This window comes from Taeniopygia guttata, chromosome 37, assembly GCF_048771995.1.
Source record: "Taeniopygia guttata chromosome 37, bTaeGut7.mat, whole genome shotgun sequence".
Lineage (NCBI taxonomy): Eukaryota > Metazoa > Chordata > Aves > Passeriformes > Estrildidae > Taeniopygia > Taeniopygia guttata.
The window spans coordinates 3,458,906-3,482,643 of record NC_133062.1 but is presented as its reverse complement, the minus strand read 5'-3'; the positions used below and the strand labels follow the sequence as shown (position 1 = coordinate 3,482,643).

Sequence of the window (23,738 nt, the reverse complement as noted above, 5' to 3'; positions counted from 1 at the left end):
AGAAGGTGCCTGGGGAGACTCGGGGTCGACCACTGGGATTTTGGAGCCGGAGCTACAAGGGCTCTGAAGCAAGCTACACTCCCACAGAGAAGGAAATCTTGGCTGCGTATGAAGGAGTTCAAGCTGCCTCAGAAGTAATTGGCACTGAAACACAGCTGCTTCTGGCACCCCGACTACCAGTGCTGGGGTGGATGTTTAAAGGAAAGGTTCCTTCTACACATCATGCCACTGATGCCACATGGAGTAAATGGATTGCCTTCATCACTCAGCGCGCCCGTATTGGAAATCCGAATCGCCCTGGGATTCTGGAAATTATAACAAACTGGCCTGAGGGGGAGACTTTTGGATTGTCTTCTGAAGAAGAGGAGCAAGTGGCACGTGCTGAGGAGACCCCACCATATAATGAGCTACCAGAAACTGAAAGACAGTATGCCCTTTTTACGGATGGTTCCTGCCGAATCATAGGCACTAGCTGGAAATGGAAAGCTGCAGTGTGGAGCCCCACACGACAAGTGGCACAAGCTACTGAGGGACAAGGTGGATCAAGTCAGCTTGCAGAGCTTAAAGCCGTCCAACTGGCTTTGGATATTGCTGAGCGAGAGAAGTGGTCGAGGCTCTATCTCTACACTGACTCATGGATGGTAGCTAATGCTCTCTGGGGATGGCTAAGTCGCTGGAAAAAGGCTAACTGGCAGCGCAGAGGGAACCCCATCTGGGCCGCCGAGATCTGACAGGACATTGCCTCCCGAGTAGAGAAGCTGACTGTGAAGATTCGACACGTGGATGCACACATACCCAAGAGTCGGGCTACTGAGGAGCATCGCAACAACGAACAGGTAGACCGAGCTGCCAAAGTGAAAATAACACAAGTAGACCTAGATTGGCAGCATAAGGGAGAACTATTCCTAGCTCATTGGGCCCATGACGCTTCTGGTCATCAGGGGAGAGACGCAACATACCAATGGGCACGAGACCAAGGGGTGGACCTTACTATGGACAACATCTCACAGGTCATGCACGACTATGAGACCTGCGCTGCAATCAAACAGGCCAAACGGATGAAGCCTCTGTGGTACGGTGGGCGATGGTTGAAATACAGGTATGGGGAAGCCTGGCAAATTGACTATATCACGCTTCCCCAAACCCGCCAAGGCAAACGCTATGTACTGACCATGGTGGAAACAACCACAGGATGGTTGGAAACCTACCCTGTGCCTCATGCCACTGCCCGGAACACCATCTTAGGCCTAGAAAAACAGGTCTTGTGGAGACATGGCACCCCTGAGAGAATTGAGTCAGACAATGGAACACATTTCAAGAATGGCCTCATCAACACCTGGGCCAGAGAACATGGGATTGAGTGGATATATCATATCCCCTACCATGCTCCAGCTGCTGGGAAAGTTGAGCGATGCAATGGACTGCTTAAGACCCCCCTAAAGGCACTCGGTGGGGGAACTTTCAGGAATTGGGAACTGAACTTGGCAAAAGCTACCTGGATAGTCAACACCCGAGGGTCCATCAATCGAGCTGGTCCTGCCCAATCTGAACCTTTGCACACAGTGGATGGAGATAAAGTCCCTGTGGTACATAGGAAAGGTATTTTAGGAAAGACTGTTTGGATTAATCCCACCCCAGGCAAAGACAAACCCATCCGTGGGATTGTTTTTGCTCAAGGACCCGGTTATACTTGATGGGTAATGCAGAAGGATGGGAAAACCCATTGTGTACCACAGGGAAACTTAGTCTTAAGTGAAAACTATGTGTAAGGTTTCATCATGATGAAGATGGAAATAGGAAAAGGGGTGGATAATGTCCAAGATTAAAAAAATAACGTTTTCCTATTTACCATCTGAGTAGGAGTTGCCTTGGGGCAGTTTTCCTTATCTGCTGTTAATAGCCCCATCAATGCCTTGCCACATGACTCAGAGATAACACTGTCCAGGAGCAGGTGATTAAGGACACACCTCGTGACTCATAATGACCCATTGTAAGATGCTCTGCCCAGGGGGGAGGAGCTAGGCATTCCAACCTGGATAAAACTGGGGATTTCTAGACAGAGGGGCAGCCTTTTCACAGGTTTTCTGAGAAGACACAGCAACTACATCTGCCATCCTAAGAGGACTGCAGCTACTCCAATTTGGACTGCTACCAGCACGCTGGCCAGGTTGTATTCAGATTTTGTCAGTAGTCTTTCCCTTTGTATTATTGCATGTATTTTTGTCCTTTTCCCCTTTTCCCAATAAATTGTATTTCTGACTTGGAGACTCTCACTGGTTTTGCTTTCAAACCAGAACATGCTGTCACTTAATATTAAATCTGTTTTATGCTACTCCCCTGCTGGGGATTTTTAAGGTGCTCTCAAGCCCTCATTCATAACAGGGTGAAGGAGCCCTGGCCCAAGCTCTGGCCCTGGGCGCACAGGGATGCTGCTAGGGGGCCCCTGTCTCCCTGTCCCAGCCCCCACAGCGCCGACCCCCTGTCCCCGTGTCAGGCTCTGGGGTTGATCTCCTAGAACATCCTCAGGGAGAGGCTGCGGCGCCAGGGGTGGGGAGACCCAGGGGTCAGGGGATCCCACTGTGCACGAGCAGCTTTGGACTTCTCTGAGAGGAACTGGGAGCGGGAGCCGGGGTGAAGTGACGTCCCCAGTGACCTCATACAGGCCCTGTGATGTCACAGCCCACTCTGGGATCTCACAAATCCCCCTTGTGATGTCACAAAGCCAATGCTGGTCTATCATTCTGTGATGTCATACAGTTGCGCTGGGATGTCACAGAAGACTCTGATATCTCAAAGTCATGCCGTGTCATGATCCTCTAGTGTAAACGGGAATCATGATGATTCATTTTCCCGATCTCAGAGTGCAAAAACAACATAGAAGGGATTTTCAGTATCAATCAAAACAAATGCACCTTTTATTGAGTGCCCACAGCAAATGCCATAGAAGGATTAGAAAGGAGATAAAGGATAGAAAGAGAGAGAGAGAAAGAGTGGAGAGGAATAACTACAAATGGAGAGATAAAATCCTCATGGTTCAGACAATAGATCCGTCTTGAAACGTTGAGAAGAATCTCAAAGACTTTGGTTAACTCAGGGCTCTTTTTTAGTTGGTCGAGGGAGCAGGTACAGGACAGTGGAGATTAAGTCCATTGAGAACAAGTACAGACAGCCATGTTCCAAACAGGACAAACCAGTCCCAGCAGTGAGCAGGACCCATTTCTTCAGGACTGCTTTCCATGGGAAACTAGTCTTGGTCCAGCGAGCACATCTGCAGGTAACAGTTGGCAGACATCCTGCTTCAGTCAGGCCATCGCCTCTGTGTTAGACTTTTAAGGGTCTCAGTCCTTGGTGGGGGGGGGGGGGCTTCAATCTCCGTCTTTGATGGTGGTCGTGAGGCAGATGAGGGATCTTCCCTGGGGGGGTCACCAAAGTTCTCTAAAGTGAGTGGTATCTGGCCAAGAGGTGGGCAAATTCATGGGGAGCGGGGATCGTGAAGCCGGTGTAAGCGTACAGAGCAAGCCGCTAATTGCCAGTCCCTGCTCAAAGCGGTGCATCGTGTGCACAGCAAGCACACCTGCAAACAATCACTTGGCAAGCATCCACATCAACCAGGCCAGAACTCCTGCCAGGGTCTTCAGGGTCTTAGTCTCTGGGTCTTAGGGAAAATTTGGACTGTCTCTTACAGCCTGTGATGTCACTGTCTGTTCTGTGATGTCACAGTCTGCTCTGTGATGATATTCAGGCACCCAATGATGTCACAACCCACTCTGGTGTCACACAGCCACCCTCTATGATGGTAGAGTCGGCTCTATGGCCTCACACCCTACTCTATGATATCACAGCCAGACCTATGATAACACAACCCCCTCAGAGATGTCACAAAACCCTCTCTGTGATGTCATACTGCCACTCTGTAAGGTCACAGTACACACTTTGACCTCACAGCCCGCTCTATGATGGCATATAGCCATGCCATGATGTCACAGCCTGCTCTGTGTTGTCACACAATCACACAATCCCCTGTATGATGGTGTAGCTGCTTAAGGACCTCACACAACAAACTCTGTGATGTCATAGCCCAATCTGTGACCTCAAACAACCCATTCTGTGCTGTCACACAGCCCCTTTCTAACCTTGCAGCTGCTCTGGGCCTCTGTGACACAGCCACAGAGGTGCCACTGTGACACAGCCCCCTCTGGGACATCACACAGCCCCTGTGAGCTCTGTCTGTGCCCTGCTCGTGTCCCTGGGATGCCCTGGCAGTGCCCCAGCCCTGCTGGGCTGTGCACAGGAGCTGCTCCTGGCCAGAGCTGTCTCTCTGCAGCGCTGCCCTTGCCAGGTGCTGCCTCTGGGCCAGGAGCCTGGCACATCTCAGCAGCACAGACACAGCACAAGGACTTTGGTCATCCTCTGGGGCCTGCTCTTCAGAGTTAAAAGATACCAAGGGTAAAGGATCCAGCACAGCAGCCCCTCATTTTCTAGAGGCCCTCCAACACAAACGCAACTAAAATAACCTTGGGTTAGTTACAGTTATTCAGAGGCAAGCGAGAAAAACAAGGTATTTTAAACAGTGCCAAAAATTGATAGAAAACCCCAGATGGAAAACTGTATTTTTCATAAAGAAAAACACAAATGAGGAAGAGAATTTGGGTCTCCTTTCTTCCCCAGTATCAGACTGTCGGAACTCAAAATGTCCCTCAGACATTTTCAGAGGTTCCAGGCCTTGGTTAGAAGCATTTTAGACCCTGGCAAGCAGCTGGAAACAGCTGTGATTTTGAGTTTGAGCCATGGAATGAGTTACCAACTTTGAAGGTGGAACAAGCGGTCACAGAGGGTTAGATGGTATAGTAAAAGTAGTTACAAATTAGAGGGGAAAATTTTTTATTATTGTACAGGGGGGTTTTAACACCTGTACAGGGGGGTTTGACTTTGTACAGGGGGGCCAGGAGTTCTAAGATGGAGGAAAGTGGGCCTGATCCTGTTCTTCTTCCTTCTTCTTCCTTACCTCCATGTTCTTGGTGATGTTGGCACTCACAGATTGGTTTAGAGTAGAAGAGCACATTGTAACATAGATAGTAGGTATTGGGGAAAATCTGTAAACATATAACACATAATATATCATATAAAAGATAGCAGCAGCCCTGGGTGGGGAGAGAGACGACGGAGACACTGGACAGTGAGGGTGTCAGGAGTGTGTGTGTTTCTGCCTGGGCCGCTGAACAAGGCAGCCACAGTGGGCGAAGACAATCTTTTAGATAACTAGCAATAAACTGCCTTGAGACTGAACAACAAGAGGCTGCGGAGTTTTTCTCTGGAAGTAAAGGTTGGAGGAGAAACTTTACCACCACACGAGAGCTCCGAATCAATCCCGGGGTTCTCACATCAGACAATATGAATATAACCATCAACAATTAATACTAGCTCTTCTTTCAAAGACACACCAGCCTGGCTTTGGATACTTCCAGGGATCCAGGGGCAGCCACAGCTTCTCTGGGTACCCTGTGCCAGGGTGGGCCCAAACTCACAGTCAAGAATTTCTTCCCATTATCCCATCTAATCCTGCTCTCAGTTCAAAACCATTCCCTTCTGTCCTAATTACTACACGCCCTACACACTCCTATCTGTGGAATCAAAAGAGCACGGTAAAAAAGCCCAATTAAAATGGGGTCCTGGTGACAGTGACAAAGACTGCACATGACTCTGGGAGGCTCATTTTCCTTGCCATGGCACACCCCCTGCTTTACCAGAGAGAATCGCATTCCCCGGAGCAATCTGGGACAGAAGTACCTTTGCATCCAGTTGTCTGAATCGATGCACCATCCTAGAAGCAGAAGGAGAACACGGAACAATGGGATCAGTCTGGATACCAAGGAAAACTTGGCTAATTACCACACCCCCACTCCCTCCAGTGCTCCATCCTGCCAGGGAGGCAGGGCTGCATGTGACTGGCATCATTTTTAGTACAAGTAAATTAACTAACATGCAAAATACTATTAGTAGGATGCTATTACATTTTCCTTCTCAAGACATTTTTGCTTCCAGTACCAAGGAAATGTTTTTGGTATTTGTTTGGCTTCTTATGCAATGCTGCTTGTCTCTGGGTAGTCTTAACATAAACACTTATTTGTGGATGGCAATGTTCATGCCCACTGATATGGAAGGGTCTGGTTTTTCTTGTCCGTTCCTATCAGCTCTCTCTGATTAAGGGAAATATTCAAGCTGCCAGAAGTTAGCAAAGTTAAGCAATCATACAGAGCAGGTTTTGTTCTGCTCTCTCCCCGTCCCTGCCCCTGCCCCTGCCCTTGCCCCTGCCTTTGTCTGTTGCGGCCGCCCGCCCAGCCATGGTTGGGGGCGCTCCGCCCTGCCCCATCAGACTCCCCGGCACCTCCTGCAGACCTTTCCCGCCCCTGCTCGATCTCTCCTCGGCCAGTTCACACAGCAGCAGCGGCAGGAGGGCGCAGAAAAATTTTTCTTCATGGCCAACATCAAAAAATGTGATTATGATAAATTGAATCAACCAGAAGGCTTCCCTCTGCTCCTTGCGACATCCTGGCAGCATCTGACATGTCCACCATCTACAAGGTATTGCCATACAGGAAGGATTTTAGACAAAGGCATAAGAAGAGGTGATAGATAAAACTTACAACTAAGATGCTGAGTAAGGAGTTATTTAAACTTCTGAACAATTAGGAAACTCCCAAAGGCTCAAAGCATGAAGCCATTTAAGGGAGATGAATTGGAATGACCAGAGAACAGCTGCAGAAGGAAATCTTGGAGCAATGGGAAGGACATACATGCAGCTGCCCAAAATTAAGAGATGTTCTTAGATACGGCCATTTAACCAGGAGTCCTGGAAACACCCAAAGGAAGAGTGTCATGAAATATTATACTGAATGTTGGTGGCAGAGGTAGAGGGGAAGATCAGTATTTCTTCTCCTGCCATCACTAGAAGTAAGCAGTAGAGCCAGGAAATTCCTGTTCTGGGTGGGAAAACATTACCATTTCTTCAAAGTTCTCCAGTGACCCAGATAATAAAGATTTGCTTATATGTTATGAAACGGAGAGATATTAAAACCTGCTCTCCTTTCCATCAGTTGTGTGCCCATGAACAGGCAGTTCTACTTGTCAGGCCCCAGTACCCTGAGGTGCCCCATGGCCTCCCTGCTGGGCAGCCTCTGCCAGCTCCTGCAGAGCCCGTGGCACCTGTGGGGCTTCACAGACAGCCCTGCCCCGGGCTCTGCCGGCCTCTGGGCCAGCAGAGAGGCTGGCTAGGGCTGGCCATGGCCGGGAACCGGCCCTGAGCCCCGCAGGAGGATGGAGCTGGGCCACAGCCAAACTCAGCCCAGGGCAAACCTGCGCTCAGCAGCCAGGGCTGCGCACAGCTAGGGACAGATACTAGCAGTGACAAATGTCCTGGGATCCCTCCCTGCTCTGTCCATGTCCCCAAGGGCACAGAGCAGCCTCCTCTTTCAGGCTCTTGCCTGTTTTCAATGCCTTGCCCAGGTGCTGGCCCTGCCCCACAAGGCCTGGGCTGAGTCCTGCCCCTGCACACTCCGCCAGGCTGAGATGGACACTGATGGTTTCTGTGCCAGGCTCTCCCAGCCCAGCCCAGCTCCCTGCAAGCTCTGCCAGCTGCCCTGAGCTCTGGGCAGCACCAAGGGCCTCTCCCCAGCACAGCCCAGCCGGCTCTGGCCCCACAGCTCTGCTCAGGCCAGGCTGCTCTGGGCACTGCCCCACGGCCTCAGCCCCTGCCAAGGGCACAGCAGCAGCTGCAGCTCAGCCAGGACTCAGCCCCAGCCATGGGGGAAGGGGCTTGGCCAAGGCCAAAGGAGCTCCCTGGCTGCCCTGCTCCCCTCTGGCTGAGGTGCTGAGAGCTCTGCAGCCCCTCCTGCCATCCCATCTGCCCAGGCCAGCACAACAGCCCCGGCCTTGGGGCCCTGCAGAGCTGCTCCTGCTCCAGGCCCAGGGCCCATCCCAGAGCTGGGGCAGCCACAAAGCGGTGCCCATTTCTGTTCATTGCTGCTCTGATGACAGTGGATCCTCAGCACCTTGGAGGTTGCTGATGAATTTTACTACTCCACAGGCCTCCTCTTCCTTGAGCTCTTCCATTCAGGAATTCAGTGAGGAAAGCTCATAAACATCTGTTCAAAGCACCCAAACAAGACAAGCCTATGGGAATAATTCAAGTCTTCAATTCTTCTGTGGTTAATTAGACAGATTTCAAAAATTTATTCAAGATGAATCTACTATATAGAAAACAATGCCAAGATAATAGTTTTGTCCTGTTAAATTTTCTTTTCCTGTAGAAAGATTGAGATCAGCAATGTCCAATTGCTATCAATCGCCAGCACCTCCAAATGCAGCCCAAATATATATGAAAACCAAGGTTTTTCAGAGCTGACAATCAAAAACACTTTTCCCATACCCCCACCCCACCTTTTCCCTCATCCAAGCCCTGGCACTCAGAGCAGCTGAGGAATGGAGTCACATCCAGGAGCGTCCCCAGAACTCAGGATTGTGGTCCAGTCATTTAAATCTCTTTCTTGCTGATCTGGACAAGGGGATAGAGGGCAGCCTCAGTCAGTTCCACGCTGACACCAAGCTGGGTAGGAGTGTGGCTGTGCTAGAGGGCAGGAAGCTCTGCAGAGGACAGCAACACATCTTCTACACTGGAATTAAGAAGGGCAATCTTTGGCCTTTTTAGGATTGTGATTTGGGGAGTACTGAATCAGGTACTGATATTTTAAACGAAAGCAGCCCTTAAAAAGGAAGGGGTTTAGGAAGGATGAACATATTTCAAGAAAGCTGTCTTAATGGGGAAGGAGCTGCCTGTCCCAGCTTGTCAAAAGATGAGCTAGCGAGGAAAATTACTTTCCAGGCTGCCCATACAGCTTTCCTGGGAACTCAGAGGGAAAAAGGAGTGGCAACTCAGGAAGTGTTTAAGGATGTCCTTAGGCTATGCTGAAAGAAAATTAGAGAGGTGAAAGCTCAATTAGAACTTAACCTGTTGGCTTCTGTAAAAAAAAAAAAAAAAAAAAAAAAAAAAGGTTTATAGAAAATTTTGTAGCAAAAGCAGGGAGAAGGAGAATCTCTATTCTTTATTGGATGCAGTGGAGAATATAACTAAAGATAAAGGGGTCACAAGCTCAGCTCCTACAGAGGGAACTAAAAGAAACTAAAGAGAAGGAAAAGGTAATGTACTTTACACCTTGTTTGTCTCAATTTACAACAAGAAGACAGGTTGTCCTCAGGACAAGAGTTCTCCTGAGCTGGTAGATGGGGACAGGGAGCAGAACAGCCCCCTGTGATCCAGGAGGAAGCAGTAGGTGACCAGCTGAGCCACTCAGATGTTCACAGGTGTATGGGATGGGATCCAGCCTAGGGGCATGAGGGAGCTGGTGGATGAGCTCCCCAAGCTGCTCTCCATCATTTATCATCAATCCTGGCTCACCGAGGAGGTCCCAGAGGACTGGAGGTGCCAATGTGACCCCATCCCCAGGAAGAGCTGGAAGGAGGAGCTGGGGAGCTCCAGGACTGTCCGACTGACCTTGGTGCCTGGCAGGGTTATGGAAGAGATCACCTTGAGTGCCATCACAGGGCACCTGCAGGATGGCCGAGGGATCCGAGCCAGCCAGTGTGGATTTAATATCTACACTGATGATCTGGATGAGGGAACTGAGTCCACCATCATCAAATTTGCAGATGACACCAAACTGGGTGTGAGTATGGAACTGCTGGAGGGTAGGAGGGCTCTGCAGAGGGAGCTGGTCAGGCTGGATCCAGGGGCCAAATGCAACAAGGTGAGGTTTAACAAGACCAAGTGAAACTGCACTGAGCCAGGAGGTCAGTGTTACTCTCTGGGGCCTTGTGGAACAACAAAGACCACTGTGACATGAAGGCACCTTGTATAACCAAGAGGCCATTGTGACAATGCAAGTACGTGTGGAATGAAGGAAGCAATTTTGGCAATGGGGTCCTTTTTGGGACCAAGAGGCCATTGTGACACTGTGGAACCAAGGAGGCCATTGCTGCACAGTGCGGCCTCAGGGAATCCACTGTGACACTGCAGGGCCCTGGGGAACCAAGGGGCCATTGTGATACTGCAGGGCCCAAGGATCCAAGGGACTTTGTGACACCAAGGGGTCCCATGGAACCAAAGGCACATTGCGACACTGGGAGGCCTGATGGAATCATAGAGACAATTGTGACACTCTAGGGCTTCATGGAACCATGGTGACAACAAGCTGACTGGGAGTGTGGATCCACTGGAGGGTAGGAAGTCTCTGCAGAGGTCCTAAATCCAACAGGGTGAGATTTAAGAAGTCCAAGTGCCAGGTCCTGCACTTTGGCCACAACATTCCCTGCAGCACTACAGGCTGGGGACAAAGGGGCTGGACAGCGACCAGGCAGAAAGGGGCCAGGAGGGACAAATGGACAGCAGTCTGGATATGAGCCAGCAGTGTGCCCAGGTGGCCAAGAAGGCCAATGGCTTCTGGGCTGGATCAGGAATGGTGTGGCCAGGAGGAGCAGGACAGTGATGCTTCCCCTGTGTGTTCAGCGCTGGTTGGGCATCACCTCCAGTGCGGTGTCCAGTTCTGGGCCTTCCAATTTAGGATGGGCAGGGAGGGGCTGGAGCGTGTCCAGAGAAGGGCAGCAAGGCTGCTGAGGGGTGTGGAGCACAAGTCCTGTGAGGAGTGGCTGAGGGATCTGGGGTTGTTTATCCTGGAGAAGAGGAGGCTCAGGGGATAGAAGGCGATGTCAGGGCACAGGTTGGACTTGATGACATCCAAGGTCTTTTTCAACCTTGCTGATTGTGTGATTCTCTGAAACCACCCTTGGAGCAGCTGTAGGATGAGCCCTGGGCCTCCTCTTCAGAAGATGCAGCAGCCCAGGTCCTTCAGCTTCTCCTCACAGGCCCAAAGCCCATCCTGTCAGTCCGGCAGAGCCTCTCCAGCTCATTGCCCAGAACTGGGAGGCCCACAGCCAGATACAGCAGCCCAGATGTGCCCCCCTGACCTGTGGTGCCTCAGGCAAGGGATCAGCAGGAGGAACTGCAGGAGCCTGCAGACAATTCCTGAAGCACTTGTAGGATGATCCTGCTCCCCAAGGGACGTTCCCATGGTGCCAATTTGGGGAGTGGGGGCCAGAGAGGAAAGAGCAAACAGGGATGGGCAGCTTTCAGAAGAGGAAGAAGGGGCAGGCAACAGGAAGAAATTTGTTGCAGGAGGAATAAAGAAAGCAAAAGTGAAGCCAAGGAAATGCTCAGGGCAGTTTGGGGGTGGCTGCCAGGCAGCACTGGCTCTGAGCAACAGCATCTGCAGTGGGACAGGAAACTCTCAGCTGATGGGAACAAACTTTCAGGCTGACTGCAGAGGCCAGGACAAAGCTGAGTGGTTTCCCTGCCATGCCCCAGCCCATCCTGGCCCCAGGGGCTGATGGCATTTGTGCTCCCTCAGGTTCATGTCCCCACACCAACACCATGGGGTGCTCCCACCTGCTGTGTGCAATGCAAACAGGGGCTGCTGAGCCAGTCCTGCCGTGTCTGTGCCTGCAAGGATGCAGCACCTCTGTGAGCTGGGGGAGAGGCCAGGGCTGCAGAGGGGGGATGTTGTTGTCAGGTCCATGAGGACGCTCTGGGATACTGCACTGGACTGTCCAGGACACTGTGGGGATGGATCAGCTCTTGCTCTGCAGCTCCTTCCCATCTCCCCCGGGGCCCTTGCAGAGCACCAGCCATTCTGTTTGTCCCCAGCCTGCCCACGACCACCTTTGGGCTGCTTATGGGGGTTTCTGTGCAGAGCATTGGCCTGGCCATGTTCTTGTGAGAGCCTGGGCAATGCAATGATCCTAGAGTCCCCAGGCCATGCCCTGAGGCATCAGCTCTGCCCCAGCAATGCCCATGACCTGTCCCTGCTGCAGCCCCGGCACTGCCACCCCCAGGACTGTGCCCAGCCACAAAAACACTCAGGCCCTACAGAAACCCCAGGGCCACCAGGGCAGCAGGGCTGTGGCACAGGAGCAGCACCGGCAACACCAAGTGCTGCTGCTCCTGGGCACAGCTGCTGTGCCAGCACAGATCTGCCCCCAGCTCTGCACAAAGACATTGCTGCTGCAGCTCCAGAGAAGGTAAAAAAAGGGGTATCTCTGGAGAAAACTTTGCTGGGAAATCCTTTAGTTCCTTTAAAGTCACCGAGAGGCAGCCCCTCATTGACACAGTCTATAGTCGCAGGGAAGGTGGAGAGAAACAAAGTGAGAAATGGCACAAGCAATGAAATTTTTTTGAGGATAATATTAAATGCACTTTACAAAGAAAAAGAACTTCCAAAATGAAACCAACAAGAAGTGTCAAAGATGACTTTTGTTAAAAGTGATTAGCAAAAATTGGCCAGCAGTTTAATGTTTCTGAAATGTTTCACTGCATGTTTCACTGCAGCCTTGAGCTCCTGATTCTCAGGCTGTGGATGAGGGGGTTCAGGGCTGGAGGAACCACCGAGTACAGAACTGACAGTGCCAGATCCAGGGATGGGGAGGAGATGGAGGGGGCTTCAGGTGAGCTGTGCTGACAAAGAGGGACTGCACACCAAGGTGAGGGGAGGCAGGTGGAAAAGACTTTGTGCCGTCCCTGCTCAGAGGGGATCCTCAGCACAGCCCTGAAGATCTGCACATTGGAGAAAACAATGAACACAAAACATCTGAGTCCTAAACAGGCACTAACTGCAATGAGCCCAAGTTCTCTGAGGTAGGATTTGGATCAAGAGAGCTTGAGGATCTGGGGGATTTCACAGAAGAACCGTCCCAGGCACAGGGGCAGGGAAAATGTTTTGGCCGGGTGCAGCAGGGAATAGAGAAAGCCACTGGCCCAGGCAGCTGCTGCCATGTGGGCACAAGCTCTGCTGGCAAGGAGGGTCCCGTAGTGCAGGGCTTTGCACAGGGACATGTAGTGGTCATCGCACATGATGGTCAGGAGGGAATACTCTGCTCCCATGAAGAAGATAAGCAGAAATACCAGAGCAGCACATCCTATGTAGGAGATGTGCCTGGTGTCCCATAGGGAATTGTGCATGCCTTTGGGAACAGCGGTGCAGATGGAGCCCAGGTCGCTGAGGGCCAGGTTGAGCAGGAAGAAGAACATGGGTGTGTGCAGGTGGTGGCCGCAGGCTATGGTGCTGATTATGAGGCCGTTGCCCAGGAGGGCAGCCAGGGAGATCCCCAGGAAGAGGCAGAAGTGCAGGTGCTGCAGCTGCCCTGTGTCTGCCAATGCCAGCAGGAGGAAGTGGCTGATGGTGCTGCCATTGGACATTTGCTGTGCCTGCACATGGGGCCTCTTCATGGAGAAAAGGACAGGGAAGAGTTAGAGGAGTTACATTTAATCAAAATTAAAGCCATTTCCCATACACCCTTCTCCATAACACACAGAGACACCTTTTTGTGTTCAAGAGTTCTGGGGTTTTCTTTTTAAGCTGCCCCCATGTCTCTCATGTATTCCTGGATATCAGAAACCTTTGGCATTTCTGCTGCACTCAGGGAGAACAGAGCAAGTTCTGTGAGGCAAAGTGATGAATGAAGAGTGAGGGGAGATGGCCTGGCATTCTGACCTGTTCCAAGTTTCTCTGGGCTTAAATCTTTCTCAGGTAGAAGGTGATCAACTTTGAAAGCTCCAGGTACTGCTGAGAGCAGATGGATCCACCACAGTCCAGGTCCACATTTGAATCCAAGGACTCCCTTTGCTCATTTCACCAACCCAACAACACTTTCAATGTCAGAACACCTCTGCCTTTCTTCATCAATCCTATAACACAGAGATGCTCTAGGACAGGTTTGCATCCTGGATTGAAGCTCCCAGCTTGGACTGAAATCTTAGGGAGACTCCCAAGTGTCCTTCTGATGGCACTGGATGAAGGGAGATGCAGCTCCTTCCCTGGCTGCACTGCCAGCATTGCCCAGAGCCGGGCACTGGGGACAGCTGTGTCACCCTGAGCCAGCTGTGCCCCCTGCCAGAGCCCCCAGTGCCGGGCAGCTGCTCCCAGCCCTGTGCTCTGCAGAGGGAACCGGGCCCGGGGCTGCAGAGCTGCCCCACGGCTCTGCTGCAGCTCTGCCTGCACAGGAGGGGCTGCACACCTTGGAGCCCCGGCCCTGAGGGCAGAGGCTTGGCTGGGGCACAGGAGCAAGGGGGCTTGTGCAGAGGGAGGGGCTGCACTGGAGGGAATCCTGTGGAGATCTCTGAACTCTGCCTGCCACGGTATTTCTTGGTTTGTTTTCTCTCATTGCCTGGTCTTCTCCCTGCTTCCTGGAGATTTTCCTCCTGCAGGTGTTTCCCTGTGCCTGATCTCTCCCTGCCAGCTCTCACAGACCCCAAATCTCTGTGACCTCTCCTTGGTCCTTCAGAACCCTGCCTGTTTGCTGGGCACTGGCTGGGGGCAGGTTCTGGTTGCAGCTTGGAGAAAAGACAGCTCAGTCTGAGCCAAATGGCTCCAGCAAAAGTGATGCTGGTGCTGTCCACGGGCAGAGTGGCTGAAAGCACAATAGGGATCTCCTGTGAACCTATTGATCACTAAAAGTGACAGTTCAGATGTCTCAGGCACTTGTCAAAATTAATAACACCTTTAATATTTATCCCCCCTCCCTGACATTCTCCAATTGTAGGAAACTGAATACAAAGTCTCAGGGGATTTCCTTCTATTTATCAAAATCCTTGTCTTGGAAATATTCTATGACTGATAAGAAGCCCTCAGCATGTCAGAGCTTCATGAGCATTTCACCTCCCCTGCACCAGAAATACTCAGGGTTGCACTCACAGGGTCTGTGGGCATCGGGATGTTCCAGCTGCAGGAGATCACTCCAGGAGCTGCAGCTGCATTGTCCTGCAGCCAGAGGTTCCTGTGCCAAGGGCTGGCAGTGATTCTGCCCCAGGCACTTCTCAGCACCTTCCCAGCCCTGACTGATTGAAGCTCTCTGTGCCTCTGCGCTGTGCACGGGCTGGTTGTAGACAGTGCCCCTGCCCTGCTGGGCTGGGAGAAGAGCTGCTCATCAAGAGGAATGTGCTTTTGAAGCTTTTCTTGGTTGTCAGGAGCTGCTTCTGTGCCAGGAGCCTGGCCCAGCTCAGCAGCACAGACACAGCACAAGGACTTTAATGACCCTCTGGGGCTTTGTGCTGAGGCCCTGTCGGGTTTGACGCGGAAAATAATTTTCTCGGAAGGAAGAGGTCAATCCAGCCAGGGGTCAGGGTTGGATATTGACACTTGGGGTGACCAATTGAGGGTGGACACGCCTCTGAGAACACAGAGGGGTTAAAAGCAGAATTCCCAGGAGAACTTTCTCTCTCTTTGGTTCCAGTCAGGGTGCAGTGCAGACTCTCACCTGCCCAGCCCGTGGCTGGGAGGGGGAGGGGAAGCCATGTGGCCTGGCTGAGGTAAGGCCGAAGGATGGAGGGACTGGAACTGGGCTGTCCCACTGCAGATGAAGGGTGGAGGAAATCTGGGATGTTCGTGTTTTCCCCCAGAATCTCTCTCTCAAGAAAGAAAGGGACAGTGACAGTGCCGACAGTACTCTGGCAGAGAAGGAAGGGGGGGGAAGTGTGCTCAGTGTGGGAGCTGGAGCCTGGGCCAAGAGCCATCCAGGGAGTCGGGACTTTTAACCCTTCCTTGAGAAATGAAAGCTTTGTGAAAACATTATTCCTCCTTGGTTTGAAAGAGAGGAAGAGAGACAGCCTGGGACCTGGGATGTTAGGGAAAGAAGACTGGGGGGGAATATGGTGGAGTGGCTTTTTGCTGGACTTTTTCTTGTTAGCCATAGACTGAACCAATTTTCTCCTCCAAGAGAGAGACTGTATTTTAGGAGAATGCGTGGTGAGCCAAGAGACCTGCTTCATCAACTACCAGTTCAGGAATGAACAGAGAAAGTTGAGGAGGGTGTGATGGTGCCCTCTGTCTTCAGGAAGATGGAGATCTCTGTTTTCACCCTCGGCCCGAGGGGAGGAAGAAAATGGGGGGGACTGTAGTTCCAAAATGAGACACTGGACTGTTGTTCCTGTTGGTCCTTGGCAAAGCCTCCTTAAAGGAGCCCTATGAGCGGTCTGTCCATGCACGGTGGTGAGAGCACTGTGACATGGAGAGGAGAGTGTCACGCTGGCAGATTCGCTCCAGGCAGTGCCATGTGTGACATGAAAACACAAGAAGTGGCAGCTGTGTTTCCTGGGGGTCTGTGGTGCAAGGGAGAATCCTCTCTCCCCTGATGGACTTAGTATTGATTATATTGAAGGGTGAATTCTTGATTAAGGGTCCAAGTCGTGTCTCACTGTGGTTTGTGTTTGTTGTGGTTTGGTGGTGGGAGGAGGAATGTTTTGAAAGGTTTTCATTTTGAATTTTGTGTGTGTTTTTCTTTATTTTTTCTTTTATAGTAGTATAGTAGTAGTAGCTTAATAAAGTTTTTTTTTTCCTTTGTTATTAAGCTTGGGCCTGCTCTGCTCTGTTCTTGATCGCATTTCACAGCATTCAATTGAGAGGTTGCATTTTCATGGGGGCGCTGGCATTGTGCCAGTGTCAAACAGTGACATGAGGCTTTGGTTACAGATTACGTGTGAACAATCCAGAACGTCCTGACATCTTAATGAATTTGTATCTTGGGTATTTTGGCCTTGCCCACACAAGCTAGAAAATTAAGGAAAACATGCACAAGGATTGAGAAAACACAGTGCAATTTAGGGCCCATTAAAGAAAACCGTGGTTCAATTGCCTATATGTTTTACCCAGAGATGACCCAAACAATTGCTGCTGAAGAACTTATACCATTAACTTGATTACAAATTTTCAAAGGCAAGTGGAGTTGCTCTTCCTGCTCAAATAATTTAACGGGATTCTTGCTATTAGCAATTAAATTATTATTTGATTCCAGCTTAATATGATTTCAGAGATTCATTATAGCTCTAAAACTGTAGAATACTGTGTGCTTTGTGGATAAAAAGACCAGAGAACTGTTAACCATTTTAGGGATTTATGTCTATCTTATTGATTGGTCAGGGTAATATGTGAGCTCCTGTGAAATCCTTTTACAAAACATTACAGTTTATCATACTTAATTTGAAAGGATTCCCTGTCTTTACCAGGTGTTAATTGCAGAGAATCACAGAATCAATTAGGTTGTAAGAGATCTCTGAGAGAATTTCATCAAGCTTTGGACCAAACACCACCTTGTCAAGCAGACCAGAGCACTGAGCGTCACGTCCAGCTGGTCCTTGAACACCCTCAGAGAAGGTGGCTCCACCACCTCCCAGGGCAGGGCCTTCCAATGTTTAACAATCCTTTCTGTGAAGAAATTCCTCCTGATGTGCAACTTAACCTCCCTAGCGCAGCTTAAGACCGTGTCCTCTTGTCCTGTCACTGTGAGGAGAGCCCGGTCCCCATCTAAGTACAACCTGTCAGGCTGGTGTAGAGAGTGATGACATTCTCTGTTGCCCTGATTTTTAAAAGTGTGAAGTTTTCCTTTATAGTTCTTTTGAAAGCTTTAAAGCTCCTTTAAAAGTTTTCTATGCCTTCTGATGCTTACATATTTCTACTGGAGTTCTCACACACTGTTCACGTAAATAATGATTGTTTTGCATTCTTCTTTGCGGGAGGAGAGAATTGATGGACTGTTGGTTTGACCAGTGTGGTTAGAGAGGTGGTAATTTCATCCTCCAATCTGCTGTCACTTTTAGAATTCTATATATTGCAAAGTCAGAAATTAAATTAGCTCTTTTTCTCTTTTGAACTTACCAAGCTTCTGTGTGCTCATTTCATGTCCAATAGCGACAGTTCCCCTGGGCCTCCTTTGCTCAAGACTGAACCCTCCCCAGCTCTCTGTTCTCTCAGCCATTTCTCATCAGACTTGTTCTCTAGACCCTTAATCAACTTCCTTTCTCTTCTCTGGACTTGCTCCAGCACCTCCATGTCCCTCTTTGGATGAGAAGCTGGGTCAGAGGCGGACCTGCTGGAGGGCAGGAAGGCTGCAGAGGACCCTGGACTGGCTGGATCCATGGGCTGACACCACTGGCAAGTGCTGGCTCGTACACTTTGGCCACACTCACCCTCTGCATTGCCCAGCTGTGGAAAGAGTGGCTGGGAAGCTGACTGACAACAGCTGAACCTGAGCCCAGGTGTGCCCAGGTGGACAAAAAGGCCAATAGCACTGGGCCTGTATCAGCAGTAGTGTAGCCATCGGGATCAGGGCAGCGATTGTCCTTCTGTGCTGGGCATTGGTGAAGCCACACCTCGAGGGCTGTGTCCCTTTCTGAGCCCCTCAATAATAATTAAAGTTTCTCTAGCAATTGCTTTATTCATTATTTGCCTCCCTTCCCTGCCCGGCTGTGACTGGAACTACACCAAAGGGAAAGTGCCTGCAGCCGAGGGAAGGCTGGGCTTGGGTCTCTGGTTCTGTTTGTCCTTGCTGCCGGTGGTGTTGGTTGTTTGCCTTGTACATACTGGTAAAGAACTGACACTCCTTTTCCCACATCTTTGCCTGAAAGCCCCTTAATTTCAAAGTTATAATAATTGGTAGGGAAGGGGGATCTCATTCTCCATTCCAGAGAGGTCTGGCAGACACCTGTCTTTCAAACCAAGACAAGCTGACAATTAACAATTTATTAGCAATTGTTTATTAACAGTTAATGGACAATTATCAATTACTTATCAATCTAATCAACAATTAGTTAATCAACTTAGGTAAGAGGGAGGTGCTCACTGGAACGTGGGAGGGTAGCTGCAGAGGTCTCTGGTGAAGGGTGGGAGACCACCAGCAGCAGAAGGTAGGATGTCACCAGCTCCTGCTGCACGCTCCAGCTGACACAAATGTTGTCACTCAAGTGTTGGTCTTTAGAGCACCTCCTTCTTGGGTCCCTGGCCTTACTCTGTCTCTTCTAATGGTTTATCCAGACTGTCCTTCTCCTGGGCTCTGCCTTCCAAAGTCACCTGCCCCATCTTCTCACCTGGCTGCAGGTTAGGAATCCTAGGAAGAGAGGGATTGGTATTAGCCAGAGGAACATTCCCAGCCCGCCGCTTTTCTGTCTCCTTGCAGGGCACACAGTGTTGCATCCTCTCTCTGTGCAAGCAGCGAGCAGCAGATTTAACAGCTGCACTAGCTGCATGGAGGCTGCAGAGATGCAAGGGCAGGAACAGGACCAGTTAAATGCCCGGGGACCAACTACAGCACATGGGGTTCCATGTGGAGAAGCAGGCCTTGCTTGTCCCAAAAGGAAGCAGAGCTGGGGACTGGCTGGTCCCTGGATCTCTTGTTGCAGATTTTGCAACCCTCCACAAGCTTACTGTTTCATACAGTGTCTTTTCCCAGTGCCTCCCTGCCAAGGGGTGAAAGATGGTGATGAAAGATGAGGATCTTTCTGTGCTCCTGTGGGTGTTTCTGCTGCCTCCCTGGGGCTCCCCATCCCAGTCAGAGGGACTGAAGGGAGGGTGTTGGGGGATGAACCAGGCTGGACTTGGTGATGCCCAGCAACAGGACAAGAGGCAACAGGCAGAACCTGAACAAGACAATTCCACCTGAACCTGAGGAAGAACTTCTTTCCTGTGCAGGTGATAAGTTGCGCAGAGAGGGTGTGGAGTGTCCCTCACTGGAATTATTCCAGAGTCCTCTGGACACAACCCTGTGCCACGTAGTCTGGGATGACCCCGCTTCAGCAGGGAAGTGGCACCAGATGACCTAGCGTGGTCCTTCCCACCCTGTCCCACCCTGTGATTCAGTGATACCCATCAGTAGCATGAGTTGGCAAGCGTGGAGATATTTCCCACCTGCACAGCAGGGTGGTCTTAAACTTCCCCAGGTACTCTGGGAAGAACTGCACGTCAAAGGTCTCCTTCTGGCCAGGAGCAATGATGCCACAGTAGGGGTTGATTGAGAACAGGTCATGGACAACATCTGGAAAAACTTCTAGGGAGGTGCTGACACGGTCCTCCTGCTCAGAATACTGCTGCTGCTCAAAATCCAGCTCCTGCTCGAAATCCAGCTGCTGCACGGAATCCTGCTCGGAATCCTGCTCGGAATCCTGCTCGGAATCCTGCTCGGAATCCTGCTCGGAATCCAGCTCCTGCTCAGAATCCTGCTGCCACTTGGAATCTGGCTCCTGCTGCTGCTCAGAATCCTGCTGCTGCTCAGCAGGCCGCCGCAGCTGCCGCACTTTAGGATGTGTCTCCGAAGGATGGTCCTGCTCCAACCAGAAAAGACGCAGCAGCTTTCTGCGATGCTTTACAGTATCATAGGAGAGGAACCGACCTGCAGGGAGGAAGAGGATACCTTCCAAAGACAAAATCCTGTGTTCCCAGCAACTCTGCCTCCTGCTGCAGGTAGGTGGAAGAGAGCTGGGATGCACTTGGAGAATCTCTGGTCAAGTACTTTATTCTAGCAGGAGACAGAGTGTCGGGAGCAGGGTCTCTGCCTGAGCACACACTCCTGCGCCAAAGCAGGAAAGCTGGTTTCAGACAGTGACTTTGCGTTTGCCCTGGAGTGGGGAACTGCACACAGACAGTGGCTGCAGGGCAGCTCACTCATTACACCACTGTTTTTCCCGGTCTCAGACTTCTCAAAGAGATGACCTGGTGTCCCCCTTCCTAGTCCTGACCCAGCACGTGGCTCTCCCCAGAGCCTGGCTCAGCTGCTTTGCAGAGCAGAAGTGGCTCAGCAAGAACAGAAGGGGCTGAAAGGCAGAGGGGGACAAGGAGAAAACTCTCCAGCTGCAGCTGGGAAGGTGCTGATGAAAGTGCATGCGTGGACAAGGATGAAAAAGCAATTCATGTTTTGAACTGAAGTGGCAGGGTCTTCTCCCCGGGCCCTCAGCTACCAAGTGAAATGCTCTTACGCATCAGAGTGGTTGAGTATGGCTTCTTCAGCTTCTTCACTGGTTCACTCCCTGCAGGTTTCTCCCAGGAGTATTCCAGAGCTACCTCGCCTGTGTTTTGCAGTGTGAAACTAAAAAGCAAGAAGGAGGAATAAAAAAATGTCCAAGAAGTATAAAGCAAATAGTACAGTAATATTGTCTGATGGACTCCTGATACCACTTTCTCCTGAGGAGCATCTTCCCCAGGCAACCCAGCCATGCTCAGACTGCTGTCCTGGGTGGCCCAAGAAAAGATTTCAAAGTCTGGAAGTTTAAGAGAAAAGGGCCAACATGGTGCCCAGGACATTGAAGCTAAGGGGTTTATTCTGGACTTTAGGTCTTGGTTTGACTGCAAACTTATTCTGGAGCAGATGAGGACAGGTGACATACAGTGAAAGCAAACCCATGGCTGCTCTCAGCAGAAAGGTATGGCAGCATTGAGCCTCTCCTGAGCACCACCTCCTGCTTGGCTTTGCGTGCACGTAAAAGGGCCTGTGCTGGTTTGGGTGGGGTAGAGTTCTGGGAAGCAGTTCTGGCTCAGCCTTGGGCAAAGGCAGCTCCTGCTCACAGAGCCTCCAGCACTCACGTGGCTGTCCCTGTCTGGAAGGGCAAGGTACTCTTGAACTGAATCATGGTCGTGCTCAGCTTGAACTGGGTGTAGGCAACCACAGCACTGCGGTACACCTCCAACTCCTGGCTGCTCTCCTCCACCACAGTGTGAGCTGGTTCCGGGGCTGTCTCGACCACCTGCAAACAGAGGAGGGAAGAATCACTGAGCAGAGCCCAGAAAGTCAGGCTGAGAAGGGAATCTTCTGGCCTCCAAGATCACTAGAAAGGACCATCCACTTTTACTGCCCTGCAAAGATGACAAAACTGGGACTGCTTTGCTACAGTACTTGTTTCTGCCCACTGATCCAAGCGGTCACTACCACAGGTGTTAATACACCCAGAGAGACTACAGCTGCATTCCAGTCCCTGTACTTCAATCTTGCAGAGGGCCTGGCTTTTTTCCTCGTTCCTATAAATCCAGCAGGTCTCCAAACTAGGGTTAAGTTCCCCTGCTGGAGCTCTGTGGATGGAGAACCCCAAGAGTGAAGAGTTCTAGAAAGCACCTTTTTCTTCTTGTCTTAGAAGAAAGTGCTCTCCAGGTCTCCTGTCTGGAGCAACTGCTTGGAGCTGGGGATGGGCATTTTGGGATGTGAAAGATCTCACTAGGAAAATCTCCAACTGCAGATATTCTGATAGAAAAGAGGATGGTTTAGAGGCCTTAAAATGGTCCAGAAACTCGGAAAGAACCTCCACCCAAGATGAGTGTGTTTGGCAATAATGACAATGAAAGTAAGACTCTTTGGAGATGATCCTTCTCCAGACTCCTTTGTAGAGTCATGCAGTGCCTGGGCTACACCATGATGAGATATCCCACACCAAATACAGAGACCACAACTAAATTCTCATGCAGACAAAACTTGGAGTTCACCAGCACATGCAGGAGAAGTGTATTTCTCTCCACTTCAAAAGAAGAGACAGAGTGCAGCAGACTAAATTCCTTGTTGGTAAAAGGGCACCAATCAGCTGAAGAGATTTCTAACACCGTAAAATGGGATAAAATCGTAAAACATTGCCTTCCATTCTACATGGGCTGCAACACTTGTGTTTGTGGCCCAGACTGAGGCTTTGGGTGTGGCTGAAGGTCTCTTATCAAAAGGCTTCCTCCTCTCCTGTGTGTGTATCCGGTCACTGTGCCTCCACCTCTCCGTTCAAATGCGCTGCTGGTGAACCTCATGGCTGTCCAATGTCCAGAGGAAGCAGGAGCTGCTCAGCCAGCAGTGATGGTGTTCTAGTGGTTCTTTTTGTAAAACCCGGGCTGGCTTTTCTTGCCATTTTGCTTCTTACCTGCTTTATTTTAGGCCGCGTGGCGGCTGCCGGGTCTTTCCTGGTGGTATCCTTCCATGTGACAATGCACATTTGGTCATCCCAGTCAGGAACCTTCTTTTGTGGCAGCTCAAAGTTGACCTTGGTCATCTTACATTTCACAAGGGGCCTCCTGAAGGTGGCTGGGACATCTGATTTCAAGATCACTGTGATGTCCTTGGCACAGCCAGGATGGAGGTGTCCCACCTAGGGAGAATCAGGGAGTCAAGACCAAACTGGAAGCACTGCCAAGGGCAGGACTGACAGCAAAAGGGACTGACGGACGTGGTGAGCAGCTGTGCCAGGAATCTGCACCTCAGAGTGGATTTAGTGAAGTTTGATAGACAAAAGTATGAACAGAAGGTGCCACCTCCCGTAACATGAAACCTTTTCTGCAAGGCTGGCAGCCTTGGCCCAGCCAAGCCAGGGACTGCATCTCCCATGTGGCACTGGAATGGGCTATCCGTGGTATGTGAGCACTCCCTGCCAGCTCCTGGGAACACCAGGGCAGGGCCTGAGCAATGGGGAAAGGCAGAGCAGTCCACGCTCACCTTGGGGGAGAACAGGAATGGGGCATCTGCCTCCCACTCAAAGCGCATGAACTGCTTAAGGCTGCGGTTGGTGACGGCGAAGGTCCTGTAGCAGCGCTTCCCGACAGGACAGTCCCCAAACTCGATGTGATTCACTCTGACAGCTGTTAAGGAGGAGAGCAAGGGATCTCAGCATGCAGGGAGCTCCACCTGCCCCCTGACGTGCACAGACACCTGCATGTTCAATGCTTCCTTGCTCCAAGCCTTCCCCCCTCTGAGAGGGAGCTCCCCAGGCAGTTTCACCACTTCCAGGGACACATCCCTAAGCCAGTGACGTGCAGCACAGCACACACTGCTCTGCATGCATGGCTACCACACCCACAGGCCACCAAGTCCCGTGGGAGACAGCCCAGGCCTGGCTAGAGGGAGGACACACATGA

At 50.9% G+C, this 23,738-nt stretch overlaps 1 protein-coding gene and 2 pseudogenes across 1 annotated transcript in view; all 3 read right to left on the bottom strand.

The window, feature by feature from the left end:
- The window catches only part of LOC116807532 (uncharacterized), a 1,256,502-nt pseudogene that overhangs the window by 1,013,231 nt on the left and 219,533 nt on the right, over nt 1-23,738 (bottom strand).
- On the bottom strand, nt 12,372-13,300 carry LOC140681515 (olfactory receptor 14J1-like; annotated as a pseudogene).
- The window catches only part of LOC140681514 (hydrocephalus-inducing protein homolog), a 31,285-nt gene continuing 26,331 nt past the window's right edge, over nt 18,785-23,738 (bottom strand). The window contains exons 31-36 of the mRNA XM_072921407.1: nt 23,320-23,462; nt 22,751-22,975; nt 21,444-21,604; nt 20,840-20,949; nt 19,776-20,256; nt 18,785-18,978 (exon numbers count right to left, since the gene is read on the bottom strand). Of these exons, the coding sequence (XP_072777508.1) occupies nt 18,876-18,978; nt 19,776-20,256; nt 20,840-20,949; nt 21,444-21,604; nt 22,751-22,975; nt 23,320-23,462 (1,223 nt within the window). The 3' untranslated portion in view covers nt 18,785-18,875. The remainder of the gene's footprint in view (nt 18,979-19,775; nt 20,257-20,839; nt 20,950-21,443; nt 21,605-22,750; nt 22,976-23,319; nt 23,463-23,738) is intronic.